General features: G+C 37.2%; 1 protein-coding gene and 1 long non-coding RNA gene across 14 annotated transcripts in view; one reads left to right on the forward strand and one right to left on the reverse strand.

Moving 5' to 3' along the window:
- The window catches only part of CNTRL (centriolin), an 85,644-nt gene that overhangs the window by 19,287 nt on the left and 45,451 nt on the right, over positions 1 to 20,906 (forward strand). For 5 of the 11 annotated variants that reach the window (XM_086683875.1, XM_086683877.1, XM_086683881.1 and 2 more), the window contains 8 exons: positions 344 to 530; positions 4,134 to 4,327; positions 9,479 to 9,535; positions 11,460 to 11,579; positions 12,139 to 12,367; positions 13,711 to 13,820; positions 15,822 to 16,016; positions 20,317 to 20,470. In XM_086683875.1, the coding sequence (XP_086540001.1) occupies positions 344 to 530; positions 4,134 to 4,327; positions 9,479 to 9,535; positions 11,460 to 11,579; positions 12,139 to 12,367; positions 13,711 to 13,820; positions 15,822 to 16,016; positions 20,317 to 20,470 (1,246 nt within the window). Of the gene's footprint in view, positions 1 to 343; positions 531 to 4,133; positions 4,328 to 9,478; positions 9,536 to 11,459; positions 11,580 to 12,138; positions 12,368 to 13,710; positions 13,821 to 15,821; positions 16,017 to 18,354; positions 18,733 to 20,316; positions 20,471 to 20,906 lie in introns of those variants that run through there. The other 6 variants (XM_086683879.1, XM_086683880.1, XM_086683882.1 and 3 more) reach the window with 5 other exon arrangements.
- Positions 5,700 to 18,585, reverse strand: LOC147575028 (uncharacterized). 3 transcript variants are annotated; one of them, XR_015243004.1, is made up of 3 exons: positions 18,304 to 18,585; positions 10,382 to 13,045; positions 5,700 to 6,343 (listed from the first exon to the last, which is right to left on the reverse strand). It is a non-coding gene; the product is annotated as an uncharacterized LOC147575028 (long non-coding RNA). The 3 variants fall into 3 exon arrangements; XR_015243003.1 differs by lacking the exon at positions 5,700 to 6,343 and adding an exon at positions 8,686 to 9,076; XR_015243002.1 differs by lacking the exon at positions 5,700 to 6,343 and having other exon boundaries at positions 8,686 to 13,045.

The following is a 20,906-nucleotide window of genomic DNA, read 5'->3' on the forward strand; positions in this document are numbered from 1 at the left end:
TGTTCATTTGTCAGCTCTGAGCTTTGGGCAAGTTATTTAACTTCTTTGAACCTCAGTTTCTTCATCTCCAGAATTATGGTGGTGTTTATATCATAGGTTATTGTGAGGAATCATGAATGAAATGGTATATGGAAAATGCCTAATACTCCTCTGATATACTCTAGATACTCAGATACTCCCTTTCTGTTCCTCCCCTCACACCAGTTTTGGATAATGGGTTCTATGCATAGGACCATGGGTTCCTTGCCATGCTGATAGCAATTTTCTTGATTTCTTACTTCCTTGGGTATGTTTTTATTTTAAAATTAACTTACACTAATACTAATGTTATATATCATTTCAGCTCCAAGATGTAAGCAAGTTGAAACCACTACAAGATTTGACTTCTCTGATCCTACTTGAAAATCCAGTTGTGGCCCTTCCTCATTACATCCAGTTTACCATTTTTCACCTTCGCTCATTAGAAAGTCTGGAAGGTCAGCCAGTAACTACTCAGGACAGACAGGAAGCTTTTGAGAGATTCAGTTTAGGTAAGGTGACATTTTTAAAAAACTAAATTTGGGTGGGGGAGGAATTTATTTGCAGGAGTTATCCAGAAAAATATATTGACATATGAACTTTATAATGCTATTACAATTTGCGTGGAAAATGCATCATAAATCAATTGACATCATTATACAACAATTGTACATTAACATTATTAAGACTTGGCAAATATTCATTGAGCACGTACTGTGAGCCAGGCACTGTGTCCGGCACCGAGGATACAATGGTGAACAAGATATTGGTACTGGCCTTCAGGCAGCTTGTGTTGTAGTGGAAAAGACAGACAAAAAGCAAGCAAACTCAGCTAAAATAACAGAGGAGGACACGCTTTTGGGTAAAGTGATGTAAAGGTATGGCTCTCTGAGGAAGTGACCTGTAAGCAGAAGGCAGAGGCAGGAGAGGATTAGCCATGTAAACAAAGGCATTCAAGGAGAGGGACAGCTTGCTTGCACTCTCAGTCTGGAAAGACCCTGGTAAATTAAGGAACTGGAAGATCAAGACGACTGCAGAGTCGCTCAAGCAAAAGTTGGGAGAGATGGGGGGAGGCATGAGATGACACAGGGCCTTGGGGCTTGGATTTTGTTTCAGGGGCAATGGGAAGCAATTGAGAATTTTTAGGCAGCAGTGGGACACAATCCAGTTTATATATTAATGATTATTTTTAGAGTACACTTAGCATGATGAGAGCACTGAGTAATGTGTAGAATTGTTGAATCACTGTATTATATACCTGAAACTAATATAACACTGTATGTTAAGAATACTGGATGGGCTGGGGCGCCTGGGTGGCGCAGTCGGTTAAGCGTCCGACTTCGGCCAGGTCACGATCTCGCGGTCCGTGAGTTCGAGCCCTGCGTCAGGCTCTGGGCTGATGGCTCGGAGCCTGGAGCCTGTTTCCGATTCTGTGTCTCCCTCTCTCTCTGCCCCTCCCCCGTTCATGCTCTGTCTCTCTCTGTCCCAAAAATAAATAAAAACGTTGAAAAAAAAAAATTAAAAAAAAAAAAAAAAAGAATACTGGATGGGCGCCTGGGTGGCTCAGTTGGTTGAGCATCTGACTTCGGCTCAGGTCATGGTCTCAGGGTTCGTGAGTTCGAGTCCCACATCGGGCTCTGTGCTGTTAGCGCAGATCCTGCTTCAGATCCTCTGTCCTCCTCTCTCCCTGCCCCTCCCCTGCTCATGCTTGCTTTCTCTCTCTCATTCTCAAAAATAAATAAACATTAAAAAAAAAATACTGGAACTAAAATTTTTTTTTAAACATGATTTTTAATGCAAGATGGAGATTGATTTAGAACAAGGTAAATGGAGATAAAAGGACTTGTTCAGAGGCTATTATGGTAATCTAGGCTAGAAATGGTGGCTTGTATTTAGGTGGTGGATGTGGAATAGACAGATCAGTTTTGGAGGTAGAATTAGCAACATTTTCTAATGAACTGGATATTTCCCAGGCTTCTGGCTTAAGTAAGTGATTCGATTGGTGATATTGTACATAAAAAAGGGAGAATTCAGAATGCTGAGTTTTGAATGGCTGTGAGACAACCAAGAAGAAGGTTGGAAATGTGCGTCTGAAGTTCAAAGAGATCTGTCCTAGAGATAATTGTTTGTCAGCATAACAGAATTTAATCCCACTGGAATTGATTGGCTCACTCAGACAGGCGTTGAGAGGAGCAAGAAGGTGAGCCACCTAAGAAGACTAAGAGAGGCCAACAAGGTAAGGAGAAACCCAGGAAGTAGTGGGTTGCAAAACCCCAAGATTTCATGAGAGGAAGTGGTCAGCTACGTTGAATGTTGCTAAGACATAAAGAGAAAATAAGATGAGCACAGAGAAGTGCTTTAGATGGGCAACATATAAGGAGTGGTTGGAAAAATGCTAGATTATATAGATCCAAGAGTGAATGGAAGGGAGACATTTGGGTGAATATTTGAAATTTTCTCCCATAATTTCTCTCTCCTAGTACCTAATAAATGATTTTTTAAATCATTTAAATTTAAATTTTTCAGTTAAGAAAATATATGTATGTATATATATATATGTATATATATATATACACACACACACATATATATATATATATATACACACATACATATATATATTTATTCGCTTATAGCTTCCATACCAGGAAATGGGCAGAACTGAATGCAGTAACCAAAGAAAGAAAGAGAATATTCAGGAGTGGAGTGGAGAGACAATCATGGCTCAATTCTTACAGCCCAAGATGGGATCAGAGAAAAAGGGGAAGGATTGCCTCTTGATAAGAGAGACACTTAATCAGAAGGGAGCAAAGATGTGTGCAGTTGTGGGTAGTTTTATTTCTTTGGTGGTAGGAAAATGAGAAAGTTCCCGGGGGGTGGGGTCTAAGTTTTCTCAGTGGAATATGAGGTCATCAGCTGAGAAAGAAAATGAAAGGAGTATGGGAGTCTTGAAAAGAAAGAGAAAGGTATGAAATCGTTATGTCAGAGCATTAGGAAATGAGTCTATGTTCTATCATTTGAAATTGATGTTAGTCCATTTTGACTTACGAAAACAGCAGTTTCATATGGTTTGATCTCATGCTTGCGAAATAGGACACATTTTTATTTATTTATTTTATTTTAACTCCATATTTGTTACCCTGGAGTTTATGTTTTGGAATCATTGAAAATATAAATAATGCAAAGGAAAGTCATCATATAAATACAGTTTTCGGGCAAATGTTTAAATTACTTATGAACATGACTTTGAATATTAATTAGGAGCCTTTAAGGCTTTTGGGGTCCAGTAGTGAACCAGACACATGCAGTTTCTGCTTTTACAAAGGTTTAGTGGGAAAGGCCGACAGCCTAGCTATTTGATCACATCTTACAACTCATTGGTGATGAAGGCCACAGCACAGATGCAGGGTAACCTAAGAGCATACCTAGGAAACATCACACCTGGGGAGAGGATCGAGTCAGAGCAGGCTTCTCAAAACATTTTCCAAAATCGAGACCTAGAGGATACAAAATAAGCCAGTAGGAGATAGAGGAAGAAAGTTCCAGGCAGAGGTGTGAATAAAAGCCCGCAGGTAAGAAGAGCCATCACAAATATGAAGGAGTAGAGTCACTTCAGAAAGGCTACAGTGGGGTGGACTTGACAATGAGGCTGGAGAGGGACTTTGGGACCAAATCATGAAGAGCTTTGTCAGTTCTTCATGTAAGCGTTTTGGATCCTATTCTAAGCATAGTTGGAAGCCTTTGAATGATTTTTAAGATCACACAGTATTTTACAAACACGCTTACGAATATGAAATAAAGTATTGCATGTATTTTAGTAGGAGACCTGGAAAAAACCCTCATTTACCAACATACTAATTGAATGAAATACTTGGAAGTAAAGTGTTACCTTTTAAAATTGTTATCCAAATGATAATGCCTTCTTACCTCTTAGTATAAATCACTTTCAAGCTCAAGATAGTCTTTTTTCCCCCAAAACCATAGTGAATAGTTTTCAAAGTAGAATTGTACCTATACTGTTGTAAGACTTCTTTTGCTATTATTTGAGAGATAGTCTTACCTTTATTCAAGTAGAAAATATAATGTTCAATAAACTATTACATTTGTGTTGGCAGAAGAGGTAGAGAGACTGGAAAGAGACCTGGAAAAGAAGACAACGGAAACTGAAGAGCTTCGGAGCGCACAGACAAGGTTCCTTGAGGAAATTAAAAGTCAAGATAAATTGAACAAATCACTGAAAGAGGAGGCCATGTTACAAAAACAGAGCTATGAGGAGCTGGAGAGTAACCTAAACACGAAAAATGAATTGGTAAGCCCATGTTTTACATTGCTTTGACTATGTTCTTTTGAGATAGAGAATTCTTTGTCCTTGGGTCTAAAAACAAAACTTCTTGGACATAAAATGGGGAAGGTGTGTTTTAACAGAAATTTGTGCAAAAGGTCTTACAAGTTGTAGGTAACTGTGTACTGTGTGAAATGGCTCCACAAAAGACGAACACTATCTTGGGCTGCATTATGTGAAGCTGGTATCCAAAACAGGAGGACGGTGAAGCCCCCCACTATGAGGAGTCAGACTGCCCCTAGATGTATGTATTTTGTTTTCAACAACAACATTGTTGGTGAGACTATACATTGGCAAAAACTTTTCAAATTGACAGGGGCGCCTGAGTGGCTCAGTCAGTTAAGCATCTGACTTCGGCTCAGACTTCAGATGGGCTCTGTGCTGACAGGTCAAAGCCTGGAGCCTGCTTCAGATTCTGTGTCTCCCTCTCTCTCTGCCCCTCCCCTGCTTGTGCTCTGTCTCTCTCTCTCTCTCTCTCTCTCTCTCTCTCTCACAAGAGTAAATAAACATTTACTCTATGTGGATCCTGAGAAACTTAACAGAAGACCATGGGGGAGGGGAAGAAAAAAAATGGTTAGAGAGGGAGGGAACCAAAACATAAGAGACTCCTAAAAACTGAGAACAAACTGAGGGTTTATGGGGGGTGGGTGATGGGTATTGAGGGCACCTGTTGGGATGAGCACTGGGTGTTGTATGGAGACCAATTTGACAATAAATTTCATAATAAAAATAAATAAATAAAATAAAACCAGGAGACTGAAAAATAAATAAATAATTAATTAATTAAAAAAAGAAGGCAAATTGACAAAATTATCCAAATTTAAATGGACGTGCCTATGTTCTACATATTGGAAATGTTACATATAATAGTTTTACATATAATACACATTTCTAATGCATTTTGTAGAAATGGTAGCAAGAATGTATGAAGATATTATATATGTACCTATACACACACACACACACACACACACGTGGACATTTGCTACAATATTGTTTATATAAGTAAACTATTGAAAATAGCTAACCTGTTCCTCAGTGGATATGCATCTGGTAGAATACTCGTGTTGCTAAAATGAGGTAGGGCTGTATGTCCTGATATGGAAGTATGTCTAATACATATTGCTACGTGGAAAAAGCAGGCTGTGAAAGAGTAGATCAAGTATGATGCTATATAAGTAGTATGTATGATGGTACAAGTATATATAGGGAAAAATGGTAACCCTTGACATTCTGGGGGGCGGAATTTTAAAGCACTTTCCAATTGCCATTTATGTACATCTATAATGTTTAAATTGTATATAATTTGGCTTTATGGTTGAAACAGGAATAAAAGATATTTTAAAAGAGATTTAGACAGATTAGATTTAGACAGCCTTATAGGGCACCTGGGTGGCCCAGTCAGTTGAGAGTCCAACTCTTGATTCGGCTCAGGTCATGATCTCACGGTTCATGAGATCAAGCCTTGCATTGGGCTCTGGCCAAGGGTGGAGCCTGCTTAGGATTCTCTCTCGGCCCCTCCCCAACTCTCTCTCTCTCAAAATAAACTTTGAACAAACAAACAAAAACCAACAAAAAAATAAAGGTCATTTAGTCCATCTCCCTATCTAATGTTTTTTCTCTTTTCTCTAAAACCTAAGCATATATGCCTGTTTTAGTGATAGCAATCACATTCCAGAGTTACCACATTTTATCTCAGGACAGCTATTAGAAATTTCTTCTTTATTACCGGATGAAAAACTGTTTTCTTATAATTCTATTTGCCATTTCTTAAATTTTTCTCTGGCACCTGGGTCAGTAACTTTAGTCCCTCTTCCATAAAACAGTCCTCTGACTCTCGAAGATAATTTTCATCGCTCACTAGATCTCCTCTTCTCCAGCTTGGACACCCCTGTTGCTTTGGCCATTCTTCACGGAACATGGACTCAAGGCCTCTGAAGTCTCTGGGTCTGGCACCTTCTGATCATAAGTTCATGACCTAAGCTGAAATCAAGAGTTGGCCGCTTAACCGACTGAGCCACCCAGGCACCCCAGAGTACATGACCTTTAAAGGCTTTTTCAACCCAGATAATTTGATTCTATAAAAAAATAGCTATTGCTTTTTTTTTCTTTTGACCATTCTTTTTTCTGCTCTGTTTATAACTTAGAGTATTTGATTTCTCATATAACTAGTAGAATCCTTGATACATTTATCTTTTTCTTGCACCACCCCCCTTTCAAGATTGGCATGCTGGCTTGAATGACTTGATTTGTTGACAAGAATTCTGCTTACGCACTTAAAGTTTTTAGTAAGAAAAGTGTTTCCTCCTCTGTGTAGAGATGGAAATTATTTCTTGAAATCTGAATACTTGACTACCTCCTTCTTGAGCTCTTCTTTGCCTGAGAAAAAAGATGATACAGGGGCACCTGGCTGACTCATTCAGAAGAGCATGTGATTCTTGATTTTGGGGTTATGAGTTTGAGCCCCATGCTGGGTGTAGAGATTACTTTAGAAAAATCTTAAAAAAGAAAAAAAGAAAAGATGATATATACCAGGAGGACATCATGAGAGACATATGTGATATTAGTAATCTGATAATTACCAGTAATTTTATACTATACACCTATCTGTTGCTCTCTATTTCATAATAGAGTGGATCGATGCCTAAACTAATCATTGGAAATTTTTGTGACGATCAGTTTTATTTTAGCAGTGCACTCTTTGGGCCACCACTTAGCATTTGTATTTAAAATGCAAATATAGGGGGGCGCCTGGGTGGCTCAGTTGGTTGAGTGTCCGATTTCAGCTCAGGTCACGATCTCTCAGTTGATGAGTTCGAGCCTCGCGTCGGGCTGTGTGCTGACAGCTCAGAGCCTGGAGCCTGCTTCCGATTCTGTGTCTCCCTCTCTGTCTGCCTCTCCCCCACTCATGCTCTGTCTTTCTCTGTCTCAAAAATAAAGATAAACGTTAAAAAAATTAAAAAAAAAATACAAATATAGGGCACCTGGGTCTCTCAGTCAGTTGTGTCTGACTCTTGATTTCATCATCTCACGGTTTGTGAGTTCAAGCCCTGTTTTGGGCTCTATGCTGACAGCAAGGAGCCTGCGTGGGATTCTCTCTCCCTCTTTCTCTGCCACTCTCCCGTTAGCATGCACACATACACTCTCTCTCTTTCTCAAAATAAATAAATAAACTTAAAAACAAAAAACAAATATAGGGGCGCCTGCCTGGCTCAGTCAATAGAGCACATGACTCTTGATCTTGAGTTCATGAGTTCAAGCCCCACGTTGGGCATGTAGCCTACTTAAAAATAAAAAATAAACCTTAAAAATAAAATACATATATAAAAGACAATACTTACTATGGTATGACTTTGACTTGATATTTATGAACATTTAATAAATTTTCCTGAGTTACTGATCTTTTTTATGTTTTGCTGTGAATAAATGTTTTGTTATTTGTCAACAGTTTTTGCTGGGCTTTTGTTCACTATTTTTGGCTAGAAGACATTGCTCTTATGATGTTATTTTTACCATTAACCATTTAAAAACATTTACATACAAAGTTATTATATATTTATCATAACAAATTTTGACAACACAAATGTATGCAGTAGACAATGAAGGTTTCACTCTTTCTCTTTCCTATTCCCTGGATGTTAATATATATTCTTTTTGTTTTCTATGCTTATAAAATACTATGTAATGTATATGTAATTGAATATATGTACCTCTAAATATTGTGTGATAAAAAAGAAGCTTCCTGTATTTTTGATTATGCATCTTATTCTTTACAAAACAATGTATATCATAGCTCTCCAAGTTAAAAAACATACCCACATGTGCATACACACGTACACACAAATCTATTTTTTCAAAGTCTGTATTGTGTTCCATTATATGGGTACTCCATAATTTAACCTACTCTTATTGATGAATATTTAGATTGCTTCCACTTTTTTATTAGAAACAATAATACAGAGAAAAATCCATGTGTGTATATTCCTATGCATTCATAATAGTAATTCCTTAGTATAAATCACTACAAGTTGGGGCATTTGACTGGCTCAGTTGGTAGAGCATGTGACTCTGAGTCTTGGGGTTATGAGTTCAAGAAAAAATTTAGGGGCACCTAGGTGGCTCAGTTGGTTGAACATCTGGCTCTTGATTTTGGTTCAGATCATGATCCCAGGGTTGTGGGATCAAGCACAGCATTGGGCTCCACACGGAGCGTGAAGTGTGCCTGAGATTCTCTCTCTTTCTCCCTCTGCCCATCTCCCCCACTCATTCTCTCTCTTTCTTTAATTTTAAAAAAATTAAAAGAAATCACAAGTGGAATTACTGTGTAATTTGCATCTTAAATTTTAGTAAGCATTAAAAGCTTATAACAGCTTTATACTTCTACAGCAGTGAGTGAAAGAGCCCAATTCCCCACTTGATATTATTATTTTGAACGTGTAAATAGGATAGGAAAAAAGTAGAATCTCATTGCTTTAATTTCACTTTTGTTTAGCTGTTGGAGAGTTGAGTATTGCATATGTATTTGCCTGTTCTTCTTTCATTATTCCAAAAGACTATACTATGTTACAGAAAGAATTCTGGATCTTATTCTAAGAGCCTACTTTTGAAAAACACTTTCTATTATCTTCTGCAGACTAGTTGGTGATAATATTTTCTTTAGTTGTATAATGCTTTCCAGTTTCATAAAGTAATTCTTCAGGTAGCCGGTCAATTAGCCTATAAAAGAAATGTAGTGACAATGAAGTAAAACTTCTGGTGCCATTTAAACTATAATAGTCCCCTTCTCCTGCCACCAACAAATATTAACTTTAATTAACTTTAATGTTAATATTACTCTTTGTCTTTTTGCAAGTCCTGCCAGCCTCACAGAGTCGTGAGGACCAAGTAAGGTAATACAGGTGAAAATAATTTGAGTTGAATTAATAGGTAATGGAAGATGGTACATCTGTAACCTAGTCAGAATGATGGTAAAATGTGTCCATATAAGAATGGTGCAGGTTCTAATAACATTATGTTCCTAAGGTAAGTTTTCAGTAAAGAGCAGCTTCTATTTAACTACAGCTTAACTCCCTAAAGTTCTCCAGGTGATGGTCTCTGTCTGCTTTTTTCTCCTTTTAGCCCTTGTCTTGGTTTCTTGCAGAGCATTTTCTGCCGATTCTTTATTCTTCCTTAAAGGTAGTTCCTTCAGGGATGAATTGCACACTGTGTTTTTCATGGTTTGCATGATACCTTGTATTAATATGCTTATGTACATTTTAAGTGTTGAATCTGGCTTGCCTTCTCAAGAAATGTGCTTGTGTGTGTGTGTGTGTGTGTGTGTGTGTGTGTGTAATTTTTTTAATTGATGTTTACATAGGACTGTGAATTTGTGAAGGAAAGAATTTGTATCATTTTTCTTATTGGTAAATATGTTAACTGCAGTCAACTCTTGGTTATCCACAGCTAGTACCATAACTACCTTACTTTCCAGGTCCTTAGACTCCTCATTTGCTCTCATTTATGCATTTCTTCAGCAGACATTTATTGAATGCTTACTAAATGCTACGCCTAGCTCTATAAGAGACACAAAGGTAATTTTAAGATGCACAGAGTATGTATCATTTGCCTGCAGAGACAAGTCCCTACATTGTCCATGGATCCCGTCACATTTGCCTTTGTTTTGGGCCTTACTGCCAATGATCTTTCTTTGGGAAGAGAAGCCCAAGATTAGTTGATGTTGTTGGTTGTGAGTTGCCTTCTTGAGATTCAGGGACTTAAGAGCGAGCATTCAGTGAGAACATCAATGTGGGTAATGAGCTGAACACCCTGCAGCAGCAGACAGAGTGTTGAATTTGAAATCCAGGAGACTTGGAATTGAAATCTGCCTCTTCCACTACAAGTTGTGCAATTGGGCAAGTTATCTAGCCTCCTGGTGCAGCCTTTATCATCTCATAGGGTAGTTGTGAAGATTCAGTGAGACAGCACACGTAAAAAAGGCTTAGCACAGTGTCTCCCATACAGTGAGTACTTGATCAAGATTACCTGTTATCCCAGTTAGCCTTACTTCCATTTTGATGGATAATCAGGAGATGACTGTAAGCTAAATCCTGCACGACTTTGATTTCCTGGGCCTTGTAAAATGTTTCTGTCTGTTTATGTCTTATTCTCTTCAGCTTGCATTTTTATATTAATGAAGTTTTTCTGCATGTTTTTGTCTGGTAACTACTATCAGACCCTGTCAAAAAATAAAAAAGACAAAAATCACTTAGCGGACCTTTGAAATGAACTCACCGGATTGGTTTAGTAGAAAGGGGGCTCGTAGTGGTAGTTAATAAAATATGTAGCATCTGCCACTAATCTCATGTGTAACTTTTGACAAGTCAGCTCACCAATCTAGGACTCAATTTCTTTATTTATATTTCAGAGAATTAAATTGGATGATCTCTTTTCTTCTAGCTCTAAAAATTTCTAAGAATAAACTGTAATTATAGTAGAATTATTTTATTAAAAATGTAATATTACATATTGGGATCTGATTGACATTATTTACATCCTTTATCCTCTATTACAAAGAATAATGTTCAGAACACTGAGATACTACAGCAACAACAGTACAACAATTAAAACCAGTCTCTTAATTTCCTCCTTCTCACTCCTTCTTCTGATTCCTTTGTAATTGATCCCAAATATCATTTCCATCCATAATTTGAAGCTGCTATTAAAATTGTAGAGTAAGTTAAATAAATTAGTGTTAATTATTGGAAAGTCTGGAAGCAGGTACTTAATAGATTACATAAAAATAATTGATACAGAATTATTTTCACATTTGGATAAAGCAAATTTAGATGAGTTTTTAAATCTTTATTCATTAAATCTTTATACCCTGAAATAGCATATAAACTTCAAAGGTCTTTTATGTGATCTCTTATGAAGTGGTAATTTTATATTGCATTCTTTATAATCCTTTAGAATGAAAACAAAATGCTGTGAGTGTTCTGCTATTTGCTGCGAGGTTTAAAACAATCTAATTATTAGCTATGATTAGAACTTGCCATACCATCATACTTGTATACTAACTTCCTGACACTGTATGTTGTTTCATATCAAATTGGACCAATAGCTAAAACAGAAGACCATGGAACTAATGCGAGCGTGTCAAAAACAGTATGAGATGGAACAGGAATTGGCCTTTTATAAAATTGATGCCAAATTTGAGCCACTAAATTATTATCCATCAGAGGTGAGTTAAACTTCTTAGTAATCCACAGTTAAAGCCAGCAGGGAGTGGAGTGGGGGGAGGCAGATGGTGGAAAGAAATGTTCAAAGGACTTTATCAGTAATCATTCCACTTTCAGAGTAAACATATTTTGCTTGAAACAGTGAATTTTTGGTTCAGTAAGTTAAAGCAGCCTCCAAAAAAGGTAAAAAGCCCCAAGGGAATCTGTGATTCCAATGAATATCGTAATATAATTTCATAAAAAAGTCAATTATTACCATTTATTAGGTGGGGTTTTACTTACATATCAGCTAAGAAACCAAAATAAAACACTGAAATTTCTGATTTGAGAGATTAAGCAATGCTAATAATCACATACCTGTAGGCAGTTCTTTAATCAACCAAGCTAAACCCACTCTTTGGGGATGGGAAGAGGAACACCTTGAGACCATTTTTTGTTTTAGTTCTTTTTTGGTATGTTAAGGGTAAGACAAAAAAAAAAAAAAAAAAAAGTATATATTTTTTACCTGGCTGCTTAGAAGTTACTTATTAAACCATAAATCTTTACTTATTTTGCTTTTAGTATGTCGAAATTGATAAAACCCCAGATGAAAGTCCCTACATTGGCAAATCCAGATATAAGAGAAATATGTTCACTACAGAGAGTTACATTATTCCAAATGCCCAGACCATAAACATCGTAAGGATGGAGCCAGATGAAGGGGAACAACTCAAAAATGAGCACGTGAACTTGAGAGCCCATATGCCACTGGACATACAATTGGAAGACAAAGAAAAAAAAATAAGTGCAGGTTAACAAAAGTTATTTTAAATTCTTTAAAAATGTAAAAAGATTGGATATATAGGCGAATTTCGTTTTACAATTCTTTTGAGTAATCATGCTGAAGGTTACTGTAGTGTTGTTTACATGAAAAGCCTAAAACAAAAGTAGTAATTCATGGAGCAAATTATTTTTTAATAATTCCTGTTACGTTGAAGAATGGGGTTCTTGACAGTAATTTGGTGGCAGTATGTCCAGGGGATCCAAGAATGCTTAAATCTTGACTGGCCAGCAGGTCCTTCTCACCATTGGAGCTGCACACTCAAAGGCTAATTGGTCATAATTGTAGCAAGTACACTTAACTGATTACTATACATGTAGCCAAAACCTAAAGCAGTACTTTGGATAAGCTGGATCAGTGCACCCTCCTCAGGCTTGGGCCTAAGACCAGCTTCTGACTCTTCCTAACCTGTCCCCAAACATCCGATTGAAAGGATCTTACCACTTCCTGGCAAGTCACAAAGAGGAAGAAGTCAATCCAAAAGGGTACTTAGAGACCCTGCTAATGGCAAACTCCACTTACTCGGTGGGCTTCATGGATACAGAAGCAGAAAGCAGAACTGAGTTTATGCATCCCCTTAGTAATTATGGTCCATGGTGGGGCTCTTTAACAATCCAGTGGAGTAGCTCATCTTTCCTTGGTTGGTAGCTAAATGGAAAACAGGAAAGGCCAGTAGAGAGGCTGACTTGGAGAGGGGAGAAGAGAGACCTGAGATATCCATCTCATACACTCTGTACAAAGTTCTGGAAGAGGAAAGCAGAAATAAATCAGATATTTGTGTAGACTAGCTTCAAGGGGCTCATGGTTTTATAGGAGGCAGTTTTATAGGAAGGGAAGGAGACAGAGAAATTAGAAGTTTGAGGTAGAGAGTAATTGACTGGAGATCACCCCCACCCCAAGCTGGAAGAGTGTTCAGTGGTGAATTTCTTGATTTTGAGCCCTATCATAAAGTAATTACCTCAAATACAGGGTTTTTGTTACAGCTTGAACTTAATTATAACTTAGTGACAAAGAAGTGTGTATCTATCAATAAAAACCTTATTTGCTCAAAAGAGTTTAGTATTGGACATAGCAAGTAAAGCCCCTTTAATGTTAAGAATTTTACAAATTATCAATTATAGTTCTATAGCCTATGATGAAACTAGAGATTAACTGAGAGGAAAACTGTCATAAATTACTTTTTTTAAATTTCTGTGATCTAGAATGACAATTTAATTGGGAGGAGGTGGTTATTGTGAAGAAAAAAAATCTCATAGAAATTTGAGAATTCAAGATTTTTCTTGTGTCTGTCTGCATGGTTTTTAAATTTGCAGCGCAAACTCGACTATCAGAACTACATGATGAAATAGAAAAGGCAGAACAACAAATTTTAAGAGCTACTGAGGAATTTAAACAACTGGAAGAAGCGATACAGCTTAAAAAAGTATGTAAACGCAAAGTAGCAATGCAAGAGGAAATGCAAAATATTAAAGGTTTTCTCCCTTCATAACCACGTAAAACATTTTAAATCAGTGTTGCCTAATTAATTATGGTGTAACAATTTTCAGAGTCAGCTTTGGTTCTAGCATTTTCCAATTACATTTTCCTTCCACCCATGATCACATCCTATTAGTGTTCTATAAAGTACGAAGAAGTAAATGACGTCTAATTTATGTAAAAATACGTGTTCAATAGGAAAGTGTCTCCTTTACCCAGGGAAGTTGCTGTTTCCTGTTGTATCTGTTGTAATCTGATTAAGCACTACCCACCTTTAAGATCCTGGGACCTAGGTTAAGAGTCAGAAGACATCTCTACTATACATGAACATTATCAAACACAAGCAGCAAAAATGTCAATGATATAAAGTATGGTAAACAAAAAGAAGTAATTAATACACTCTCGGAAAGTTTGTCATGCACAAGTAAGCAGCTCAAACCCATGATGTGATTGCACAGGGAGAAACTTAAAAAGGAAGTATTTTGACAGTTTTTCAGTGTGTAAAAGGTTTCAGTTATTTGCAACTTGTAAAAAGCAGTATTTCAAAATTATGATGTTAACTGCATTCATACCACAGTAGGTAAGGCAAGAATGTGAAGTTCAAATTGTAGATTATTTTAAAAGATACACTATTGTGATTTTAAAATCATATACTAACTAGAAATTGATTCAAGTTTATTGGAAGCTTACTATATGCTAGTCCCTGTCTGGGCTGGGCCCAGAGTGATGAATAAAACAGGTATGTTTCCCTCCCACATGCATAGGAAATAGGTAATGAACAGTAGAAAAAAAAAAGAAAAAGGAAAAAAATAATATAAACAACGTGTTATAGTAAAAAAATAGAAAATTAGGAAAGGCAGTAAAAAAGATATAATTTAGATTATGAGGACCACAGAGGCCTCTCTGAGGAGGTGACATTTAGGCTGAAACCCAAAGGATGACAAGGAGCCAGCGAGGCAGAGTTAGGGGGTCAGGTATTCCAGGCAGAAGTGAGAGTGTGCACAAAGACCTTGACACTAGAGATTGCTCTGTGGAGTGAGGGAGAGTGTTCCGGAAGTTGAGGGTAAAGAGTAAATAACCGGTTTCACAGGCTGTAGTAAGGGGTTTGGATTTTATTCGGAATGGAATGGGAAGCTTTTGAAGGACGTTAGGAAGTTAGAATGGCTAATTCTATTTGTGTTATTGTGAGGTCACTCTGGTTACTGCATGAGAGTAAAATGGGGTGAGGGAAATGGAAAGAATGGGGATGTGTCCCATGTCTCAGGGGGCTGTTGTTGAGTACAGGCAAGAGATGACAATGGTTTGGACCAGGAGGGTGACGGTGGATGCGGAGAGAATGCACACTGATTGTCAGCAAAATGTAGCAGTGAACTGATCAGACTTCAAAATGCATTGGAAGTGGGACCTGAGGTGAAGGGAGCCATCAAGAAGGAGCTTACTAATTAAAAAAGAATGTTTTATAATAAATGTTGGCCAGAGCTTATATAAATAGATTGATAGATGTAAATAATGTATATAATGTTGAAATACATGGATGCTTGTAAAATGTGCTTGAAAAAAATTATTTTAAATGAATACATATAAGCCTACATTTTTCATTACACTATTAATTTAGATGACATGCTAGTAACAAGGGTAAGGGCAAAGTCAACTACCATTAATGTTATGGTTATTATTAATAATTTACAAGTTGCTTATACTGAATGACAACTTCGTTTTTACCTATTATGAGTTTTCATAAACTTTTATAAAGTGAGATTTTCCTCATGTAATAAGCATAAAAGTATAAGATGAATGGAATGCCTAGGTGACTTTTACATTAACTTTTATTTAAAAAACTGGTAGAGCACAGAATACCTTTTAGAATTTTAGAAATCATCGTCTTTAAATTTGTAAATCACTGTTGCTATCCTCTGTTAATTCTGTTTTGGGGTGTGTGGGGGATTAGATTTCAGAAGCAGAGAAAGATCTTCTTTTCAAGCAGTTGGGTAGTAGGATACAACTTCTCAATAAGTTACGCCAAGAAGTTGTGGATCTCGAAACACAGATGGAAAAGCAAAGGCAAGAAATTGCTGAAAAGCAGAATGAGATCAAGGACCTGCAAATAGCCCTAGATAGCCTGGATTCCAGAGACCCAAAACATGTAAGCAAATGGAGAGATTTTGGCTTGTTTTATGGGGACTAGAATATCGTTCCATCTAGAAATTATGTCTCTTCATTTTAGGCCCAGAGTTCTTTCTGAAAGTCTTTGAGTTTGATGCACAGATTTGAGTGATATATATGTTTATGGATGTGTGTGTCTGTCATATATATCTGGTTGTGTATTTTATACCTGTGTGTGTGTGTGTGTGTGTGTGTGTGTGTGTGTGTGTGTCTATCACTGTGTTGAAAACAAAACCTAAGGCTTGAAGGAGATAGCTTTTAATAGAATGATAGATGCATGGTACTTATTTTTTTAAGTGACTGAGTTTCGTTGTATTTCAAATCAAGAGAAACCTGCTGCAAGGTGCTGTCCAAACCTTTACCCTTTCTCTTTTCTTGCCTTATTTTCTTAAGAACAAGGTGGTGAGATGGGAGAGCTGAAAAGGGTCCAGAATCCTTTTTCTACCTCTTTAATCCTTTATGCAAATATTCTAAAGCTATTTGTTTCATATTGTTTTGTTTCTTCCTTAAAAAAGGAAACATTTTTCTAGAGTGTGTCCTCCTATGTGGCCGTAGGTGGGCAGGTGGCTGCAGGATGGAGTTAAGTTGTCTCTGTCTTGAGAAGTCTTAGTAATAGCTTACATTTTGCCCGGTATTGGTAAAAAAGGAAGTAAAAAAAAAATTCCTGCATATTTTACTGGTATGCTTTGAATAATAATGTTATATTTTAAAGGAAGTTTAAAATCTCTGGATTAAGAGATATCATAGAATTTGACATGGTAAGAACAATACACTGTAATTACTTTCAATATTTGTTAAGTTATTTATCCTTTTAAACATTTTAATAAAATATCATAGATAATTTTGAGAAGAGGTAACCTTATCATTCACAGACATAAGGTGTTTTCTAACAAAAGCCTAAGACTAGTAAAATTGAAAGTAAAAGAGGACTTAATTATTTTAAAGAATTTTCCTTATGCGAAAAAATTGTAGATTTTCCAGTAATATGTCATATGGTCAATAATATATATATTTTAAGTTTATGTATTTTTGAGAGAGAGAGAGTAGGGGAGGGGGAGAGAGGATCCAAAGCAGTCTCTGCACTGGCAGCACAAAGTCTGACATGGGGCTTGCACCCACAAATGTGAGGTCATGACCTGAGCCAAAATCATGAGTCAGATGCCCAACCAACTGAGCCACCCAGGCTCCTTTTTGGTATCATTAAAGCTACTTAGTTTTTAAGGTTACAGCTTTAGCCAAAGCACCAGAGGATGTCTCTTTTTAATTTGTTCACCCTGAGGGAGCGTCTTTTTTCTGATTTGCACAAAGTCACCTTCTTGGCTAGGTTTAGGCTCCTCACATTCTACAAAATATAAACATTTTATGGGGCGCCTGGGTGGCGCAGTCGGTTAAGCGTCCGACTTCTGCCAGGTCACGATCTCGCGGTCCGTGAGTTTGAGCCCCGCGTCGGGCTCTGGGCTGATGGCTCAGAGCCTGGAGCCTGTTTCCGATTCTGTGTCTCCCTCTCTCTCTGCCCCTCCCCCGTTCATGCTCTGTCTGTCTCTGTCCCAAAAATAAATAAAAAACGTTGAAAAAAAAATTTAAAAAAAAAATAAAATAAAAATAAAAATAAAAAAAAAACATTTTAGCAAGAGGGAAGGAATCAGGAGTGGGATCCCAGCATACTTTTCTATAGGTGTGGATAGACTTTTATCCACTTGAGTTTTATTATCTAAGCAGATAGAGTATTTTTCTATGTAGCAAATAGAATTTAAAAATAAAAGTTTTTGAGAGATTAGAAAACAGTATGTCAGTCTGCAATTGGTGGAAAACAAATATATTAAGTGCCAATGATGTTTTCCATTAGGCTGGGGTTTTTTGCATATACTGGTGAGGAACTTTCTCACAGCGTCCATATGGTTGAGGACATTTTTTAAAATTTTGCGTAAGATGAAAGTGTGATTTTAAAAGATGAAATGATTTCCTAAAATCACCTTTTTAGGAAGAGGCTGAGCCCATGCTTTGCTACTACAATGATCCTTTCCCCACAAAGGAACTAAAGGTGTACAGGGATTAATTATTTTTAAAATTAGCTAAGAGCCAAACCTAGGCAAGTTTTCAACAAACGAAAGCTTTTAACTAGGTTTCTAAAGGAAAAAGTACTATTTAAAAATCAAATCCCATTTTAGCTATAAAAAAAAAAAACAAAACACCAAACTTCATAGGTAGAGGCACAAACACCACAGCAGCAAACATAATAAAGGAAGATTTGTGTTGTTCTTCCCTACCTGGCAATGCCCTGTGGAAGCAAAAGGTAACTGACTGACTGTTCTCTGTAGGGAATTAGCCTGTAGTAATCTGTTGCAAAGGCTGTGCGTGATTGGTCCTCGGAAGCTTCCTGTGTTGTGATTTAAAGCACGGAGGGTGGGGCCTGCCCGCAGAGGCTGCTCGTGATTGGATGGGTTGGGCTGCCGCTCACTCTCCGCCAAGAATGTGGTTTGAAGCCCTGGGAAGTTACTGAGACTCCAAGCCGATGACAAAAATGTGACTGTCAGAGAGGGAAGTACACGTGAATTTGAAAACAGCCTTAGAAAGTGTTCCGCCCACAGTTTCCCTGTTCTCAACGGCTCAGTTCTAACAGGACAAATGTTAAGTTAAGGTATGATCCTTTTCTCTCTCTCTGTGCAAAAGACTCGAAAGGAGGAGGAGTCAGAGATGTAAGTTCCTGTTTTTATAACTCTTGTGAGCGCCACAGTTGTGAAAATCGCAGAATCTACTTTTGCTCCCATGTGTTTAATGCAAATCATTGGCATATTGAGCTTTTTTGGGTTTTTTGCCCTGCGTGTAAAGAGATTTCAGTGGAATTTTTAATGGTGAATTTTAAAGGTTTATTAAGAGAGACATGAATGCAGGAGGTTTTTTGTTTTAATTCTTTCTTGAGCCATACAAATTCTAAATGTACTTAGAATTTAAGCTGTTATCTGCACTTACCTTTCCAGAAAGATTTCAGATTAGTGTTAGGAGGGCAGAGAAAGAAAAGTTTTGAAAATTCCACCAAGTTTCTATTAGTCGAACAAAAACCTTCTGACCAGGCTCTCATTCACTTGTTCCTTAAAAATGAAGAGACTTTTCTTTCTTGGCTTTGGTGGCAGCAGACATCTAAAATTGAGAAATGTTCTTTTATAATCAAATGGGTATTAGCCATGAGAGCCTGGGAGTTGGCTCTTCGGCCTGTGATGCACTTCTTTCTCCTGCTAACGTTCTCTTGGTTTATTTTTCTGTTCCTCTGATTCCGTGGGGGCAAACCGGAGCCCTGAGGGTGTCAGTGAGAGGGCAGAGGTTCTCTGGAGAATTATTTTGTCTCCACATGAACAGTTGCCTCTAAGGAAGACCTGGGCAAGTCGTTGGTACATCTGAGATTCCGTTTTCACATGTAAAAAGAAGGGTTAAACCAGACATTGATTCTCAATTGTTGTTTTTTCTTCCCTGAGCCCACCTGGAAGTACAGTCCAGTTTTCAGTTGACAGTAGCTCCCTAATGCGGTGGCTCTGGGGTGTGAGTGGCTGTGTGAATATGGGAAAACTCAGTTTTCCACCAGGGGCATATGTCTTGGTAGAGGAGTGTGCCTCCGTGTGGCCCTCCATCTTGACAGTGACTGGGCTGAATGGTGGAGGTCTCAGCTACCAGTGTATCGAACCTAAAAATCATGTGTTTCTTTGTCTAAGGAATCAAAAATACACTTGAATTCTAAGTAAGTATTTCTTCCATGTCTCTGTTTCTCCCTAAGAAACCTTTTTTTTAAAAGTGTGTTTAATGTGCTTTTCTGATTAAAAAGGTATTGTCTATTACAAAATGTTTAGTACTAAAAATATTCATTAAAAAAATCTGTAATCCTTCCACCCAGATATACTTCTTGTTAACATTTTAGAATACACTCATTTTCTATGGCTATACTGAGTATAAAAATCAGTTAACATTTTGGAAACCAATTTTAATTGGTTTTTAATGCCCTGCAGAGAATATTGAGCTTGACTACATTACCTTGTGGCTGTACCCTTGGAAAAATAATTTAATCTCCTTGATTTTCGATTTGCATATCTGTACAATGGAGGTGATTTTCAGATCAAGTTATCATGAGGTTTAAATGAAAACCACTGTGTGAAAACAACACAAGGCCTGACACAAATAGACTCAAAATGTTACATTTTATTTTCCATTCTGCCTTTAGAAATGGTAAGCATTATTTTTTTTTAAGAGTATAAGGAACTCAGGACTTTGTTAATTTTTATTTTTCAATTCAGTGCCATATGAAGGCTCAGAAAAGAGGTAAAGAACAACAACTTGACATCATGAACAAGCAGTACAAACAACTTGAAAGCCGTTTGGATGAGATACTTTCTAGAATTGCCAAAGAGACTGAAGAGATTAAGGACCTTGAACAACAGCTTACTGAAGGTGAGAATTTAAGGAAGATTTAAGGTAAATCAGTTCTAGTATTAATAAAAGACAAGTGACACTCAGGCAGGCATTAATCCTGATATGCCTCAGTTGTTCGTACTAGTGTTTGATAGGGAAATATTTGCAGAGTACCCAAAATACTTGTTTCATCAAAGTAAAAAGTAAAAAAAAAAAAAAATTCAATTTTAGTTTTGTTGTATTGATTCCTAGTGAGTCAGGTCATTGCATTCAGTAGGCTAGAAGCCAGTGTATAATCATGGTAAGCTGGGGCATGTCGCTCTCTTTCAAAGCATATAATCCTTTCAGGAACAAAGAGCCCATTGACACCGGGCATTCAGTTTCTAGTTATAAGGAGAGTATGGGAAGAATTTAGGACCTACATTTGCAATGCAGATTGAGATTGTGACTTTGCCATAACGGTGGGAAAGGAAGA

This window comes from Puma concolor, chromosome D4 (genome assembly GCF_028749965.1).
Source record: "Puma concolor isolate L17-30 chromosome D4, mPumCon1.1.hap2, whole genome shotgun sequence".
Taxonomy (NCBI): Eukaryota; Metazoa; Chordata; class Mammalia; order Carnivora; family Felidae; genus Puma; species Puma concolor.